This window comes from Cyprinodon variegatus, unplaced genomic scaffold, assembly GCF_000732505.1.
Source record: "Cyprinodon variegatus isolate N-32 unplaced genomic scaffold, C_variegatus-1.0 Scaffold1628, whole genome shotgun sequence".
In the NCBI taxonomy this organism is placed as follows: domain Eukaryota; kingdom Metazoa; phylum Chordata; class Actinopteri; order Cyprinodontiformes; family Cyprinodontidae; genus Cyprinodon; species Cyprinodon variegatus.
Genome location: NW_015152081.1, coordinates 36,113 through 41,673, shown reverse-complemented (window position 1 = coordinate 41,673; position 5,561 = coordinate 36,113). Strand labels below are relative to the sequence as shown.

General features: G+C 42.9%; 1 protein-coding gene across 1 annotated transcript in view; it reads left to right on the top strand.

Annotated features, from left to right (window-relative positions):
• acsl3 (acyl-CoA synthetase long-chain family member 3) overlaps positions 1-5,338 on the top strand; it is a 47,882-nt gene extending 42,544 nt beyond the window's left edge. The window contains exons 10-14 of the mRNA XM_015404071.1: positions 935-1,009; positions 1,344-1,535; positions 2,973-3,087; positions 4,000-4,157; positions 4,228-5,338. Coding sequence (XP_015259557.1) covers positions 935-1,009; positions 1,344-1,535; positions 2,973-3,087; positions 4,000-4,157; positions 4,228-4,391 — 704 coding nt within the window. The 3' untranslated portion in view covers positions 4,392-5,338. The remainder of the gene's footprint in view (positions 1-934; positions 1,010-1,343; positions 1,536-2,972; positions 3,088-3,999; positions 4,158-4,227) is intronic.
• Positions 5,339-5,561: the final 223 nt, after the last annotated feature.

Sequence of the window (5,561 nt, the reverse complement as noted above, 5' to 3'; positions counted from 1 at the left end):
CCGTGACATCATCAATGACCCCTCACCCCCCCACCATGGACTGTTCTCCCTGCTGCCCTCTGGGAAGAGGCTTCCCAGCATTCAATGCAGGACCAGCAGGTTCTGCTGCAGCTTCTTCCCCACCGCCATCACACTGATGAAAATGAATCTAATCACAAATTGAGACTCGGCTTCACGCTGTAAACATCATATTTGCACTACATGGTGAATTTCCAAATCCCTTTAAATAGAACTCAACTTAGTGTATCTACTGCATTTTGCTCCATATTTATTTATTTATTTATTTTGCACATTTTGTCTTATAAATCTGGAAATGGTGAGTGGCGATAAAATGTCCTGGTAGGTTAGCAGTTGTTGACTTTTTCATAACTTATCCAAACCCTGATTTATATGGACACATTGGTAGGAAATGATCACAAATTACTGCTAATAGAGATTTAAAGACAAGTTGCCCTTATTTAGTATTTGTTTCAACAGCTTGAAAGCGAAGAAATAAGGAGGATCAACTGAAATTTGGATTGGGAAAGTAGGTTAGAGCCTGGACTGGATAAAGAGAGAAACCAGTTAGTGGTCTTTGCAGAGCTAAAGAATATTTATTTCATCTGGTTTGGTAAAAATTTAAGCCATTTACTTCTCAATAAAGAAGACATTTCTCACCACTTCTTAAACATAAAACACTCTCTGTCATTCGTATAACAGCTCATCTATTATACTTTGTTTCTAGAATATTTAGAATGTTTTAATAGAAATGTCGTCAGGCTTTCCCAGGCAGGCTAAACCCTGCGGTCATTTAAGTTAGGAAAACACTGACAGTTCCTCCGGGGAGAGGTTGCCATGGCACGGGAGCAAGTGAGGTTGTGTTTCCATGGCAATAAATGCAGGGCTTTGATGCCTGTGGGCTTTCCAATAATGTTTATCTGTTTTTCTGTTCCAGACTGGGATTACAGCACTGGTAGAGTGGGAGGGCCACTGGTTTGCTGTGAGATCAAACTCAAAGACTGGGTTGAGGGTAAGTAGGACGGCATCATATAATGCATCATCTCATCAGACCATCCAGCACTGCGTTCCAAACTAAAACCAATAGTTTGGCTTTCAGTCTTCTAGGAAAGCTACCAGTAGTTTCTCAATAACCTTGTAAGGAAGTCACCAAATGTTTAACTAATCTTTTCATCTCATGGCTCATAACTTATTTTGATGGTGCTCTGCTAAATCTTGATTGCATCAATCTTAGTTTACTGCTTGCTTCCTGAGCCACATGGAAAGAAAAGATAAAGCTTCTTTTTTTGCAGTCATTAAGTTTTCTGCTCTGATTTCAATCAATGACGTCTGAACCCCGTCTGTAGGCGGTTACCGAAGCACCGACAAACCTCATCCCCGGGGAGAGATTCTGATTGGTGGACCCAACGTCACCATGGGATATTACAACTGCAAGGCAAAAAACCAGGAGGACTTTCTGGTTGATGAAAACGGCCAGCGATGGTTCTACACTGGAGACATTGGAGAGATTCATGAAGACGGGTGTCTCCAGATTATCGGTATTTATGGCTGATCATAGCAGAGGAGCCTGGTGTGGATGTCAGACCCAGAGTTGGTTAACTCTGCCCCCACCTCTGTGCAGAGGCATAGCCTGCTCATGTTTATGGGTCGACCTGTGCAGCTGGCTCCTCAGGGTCTATCTACGGCACCCCAAAAGGAAAAAAGACTATTTTCCAAAGAAATACAAATTAGATTTTCCTAAAGCTCAGAAACAGACACATAAACTTACAAATCATATTCTGCATAATATTGATTATTAAATATGCAAATAAATACATTATATTTAGCTGTTCTTTATGTCTGAATACATGAAAGACTCCCAGATAACTTGCAGAAACCAAATTTTCTCTTTACTTCAGAATCTAGTTCTGAGAAATTAAATCTGCATTAATCATCTTTAATGTTCCTACATTTATATTAATAATTAACCTTTATTTCAGTTGTCGGCTTAAAGACCAAAAAAACGTAAAGGTTTTATGGAGGATTTTCACAAATTTTTTGAAAGACCCACCTTGTGCCCTGTAGCCACTCCCAAGAGGGAACGCCTATCAAATGCGTGCGAGAGCGTGCACGAGCCCATTTCTCCTCGTGCACACTCTATTTAAAAGTTGTTGTTCTGATCGCTCATAGCAGGTTACGTGTCTGACCGACCGCCCTGACCCCTCAATCCCTCCATCACTATATAGAGCGGGGACTCTATAGTGAACTTCATAGTGAACTCAGTTAACTGACCGTTCAGACAGACAATCACTGCTTTTTGCTCCCCTTGGTCCACTATAAGGTGCCGGCGCCATCTTTGTTATCACTCACCGCCTGTTGGGTAGTGACAGCCTATGGCGAAGGCAGGCCGCAGTGACAGCAAATCCCATAATGCTTTGTGAGGACAGCTCTCCGTGCAAAGCATTCTGGGATATATTTGCCTCTTCTGAGGCCTTTGTTTCCTCCTAATCCAATTTGTAGACACTTGTTCTTTTCCGACTCTCGGCCTTTTTCAAAGAACCGTGGTGAGAAAGTTGAGCTTCAGTGACCGTCTGAAACCGCAGCTCACCACAGATATACGCCTGAAAGACAAACATCGCTAACGGGACGAGCGCGTAGGACGGCCTTACATTAACATTTCACCAGAATGATTGACAGGTAGGAGGACCACTGATTGAGATGATTGTCCCAGAAATAAAAGATCATCCTCTATACCTTTAATATAAAACATTTTACAAATAAAAATTGGTTAGAACTTTCCACTGTCGGTTAAAACTGCTGGCTGTTTTCAAGGGGAATTACTGTGAATTATGTCCTCATGGGATCAGCTGGTAGGAGGGGCCACAAGGCAACCAGTGATTGCCTGATGGGGGCATGGCCACCCCTGGCCCCCCATCTAGCTCCGCCCTGCTTGTTGTGAACATGAGTTCCAAGCTGCTCTCTGTGTTTCGTTCCAGATCGTAAGAAGGACCTGGTGAAGCTGCAGGCGGGAGAGTACGTGTCCCTGGGCAAGATGGAGGCCGTGTTGAAGAACTGCCCACTGGTTGACAACATCTGTGTCTATGCCAACAGGTTTGTGTTAAAAGAAACAACAGGTGCAACTGACTGATTCAAATCAAAGGAACTATCAGACAAAATGCCAGGTTGAGGATCTAATGTGATGTTTGTCAGAATCTTTGCACTTTTTCTGTAAATTTACTCTGTTCCACGATAAAACAGAATAGCTTCAGCGTATTAGAGACGGACATGAGGCTGACTACAGCTGCTGGACACTTTCTGGCATGAAAGATTAATCTGAACAAATTAAAAGGGATCTTGGTGGATTTTAGCGAAAACAGGATAATATCAAACACACCATAGGAGAAGAATTAAAGGTGGATTTAAGATTAAGGGTCTAGTTACATATTCTATCAGTAACAGTCTGGTTCACATAGAAAGGTTCTCTGATTACATTCTGACTTTATTTTTCTGTCTTAAACGTTGGTTTTGCTCCATTTGATAGTAAACTTCAGATGTTTCTGTATCTAAAAGTAGAAGATTATAGCATCACGGGTATAATATGGTGCAATAATAAGGAAGTAATATAGCAGAACAAGTTTCCAGCTGGGTGTGAAATGAAAGAGCAAAACAATCTAGAATGAGTAGGAATGAATGTTGGCGTTCACTGAAGGCGGAGCTAAAGCAACCTGGGAGATTTCAAAGCCAAACAGCTTCCATTCCCTGAGTGTTTATTCAGCCATTCACTGCGATAACAAGCTGTTTCCTTCAGATTGGAAAGTTTTAACTTCCAGCTCACACTCAGGCATCCCTCGCTCCATGTATGGAAACACATTCCACCTGATAATGCACATGCATGCATATCTCTGTGGCTGCAGCTCCTTATTCGGCTGCACAGCTGCTCTGGATCTTTTTCCTTTCATTGCAGAAGTTGTCTGTTTTTTCACTCCCTTCAAAGCTGCTTCATCTGATTGTCCTCCCTTACAGTGATGAGACATATGTGATTGCCTTTGTGGTGCCTAATCAGAAGCAGCTGCTGACTCTGGCTGGCCAGTACGCCATCAGAGGTACCTGGGAGGAGCTTTGCAACAGTGAGGCCATGGAGGAGCTGGTCCTTAAAGTCATCTCTGAGGCTGCACTGGCAGGTAAGAAGAAGCTGAGAAGAACCTACTCTAGTGGAGGTACCAGTTAACGTGCTCTTACTTTTTATTGCAGCCCAAATGGAGCGCTTTGAAATACCACGCAAGATCCGTTTAATCCCAGAGCCCTGGACCCCTGAAACCGGATTAGTGACCGATGCATTCAAGCTCAAACGCAAGGAGCTGAAAACACATTTCAAAGATGATATTGAAAGAATGTACGGTGGAAAACAACCATGAGCAGCAGATTGACTCTGATATAGTGTGATTCCATTAGAGCAGCAATCTTCACCTTCAGCACAAAATCCCACTTCATGAACCTCAGTTCCCTTGTTAAACCAAGGAAGTAGTCCTAATATGCTGAATTTCCTAATCCTGCAGGCCAGGACACAGTTAACCTTTCTGCTGCTTTTGTTTTGTCTCCGGTTTTGTCCTGTTTGTCTCTGGGCTTTGATGTCCCCCCCCCCCCCCAAACACACTGAGACATAGAAATAAGGATGATCTTAGTGGGGTCAGGTGTGTGATGACCTTGGCCACTATGATGGAGCTGAGATCATTTCTAATAAAGTCTGAGATAGCAGAAGGGTCCAGTATGGAGGCCCTTCAGTCTGTAGTCCATCAAATTATCCCAGTAACTGAATACAAATCATTGCAGCTGCATGTGACGTCCATGTCAGCAAAAAAGAAAAGGAAATAGAACTGTATTGATCTCACAATGGAGAAATTCCCTCTTGGCTGCCATTGTGTGGCGTCCGGGGAGCAGTGTGGGGTTAAGGCTCTTGCTCAGGGACCCAGAGTGGAAGTCTGTGGGGATCAAACCAGGCATACTGCTCTAACCACCAGGCCACCACCTCCAAACCTCTGCTGTGGTAGAAAATCTGAGAAAGCAGCAATGAAAGAAGAGCGCGGCGCGAACCGAGGGCTTATCGTGTCACCCTGGTTTTATGCTGATATTAGATTTTCCTTCATGCAGACTTGAACAGATTACTGTCCTTACAGATTGTCACCTGTTGCGCTTTAGTGATTCTGAAACATGCCTTTCTGATTTTAAACTGATCCTTAGAGTAAAATACAGCATTGATCCAGGTAGAGGACGGCAGAGGAAGATAACGCATGGCTGCTACAGGATCTCCATGCCTCAAAGCAATGCTCACACACAAATATTTATCTGTAATTTTCTCTTGGAAAATGAGATGCAATGATTTTAATAAAGCTATTGTTTAATCTGAATGTTTTAAATGTATTTTTGTTCAGTCAATCTAAGGAAATCTTTGAGCCCAGAACACATCTGAGCCAAAGCAAAGCAGCAATCCTTCGTCATTGAACAGAGCCGGTAGAGATTGCTGGCCCTGGAGGATTCAGGTCCAGAGATTAAACCTTTCTTAGTTTTCCTTTATCTTGTCTATTCTA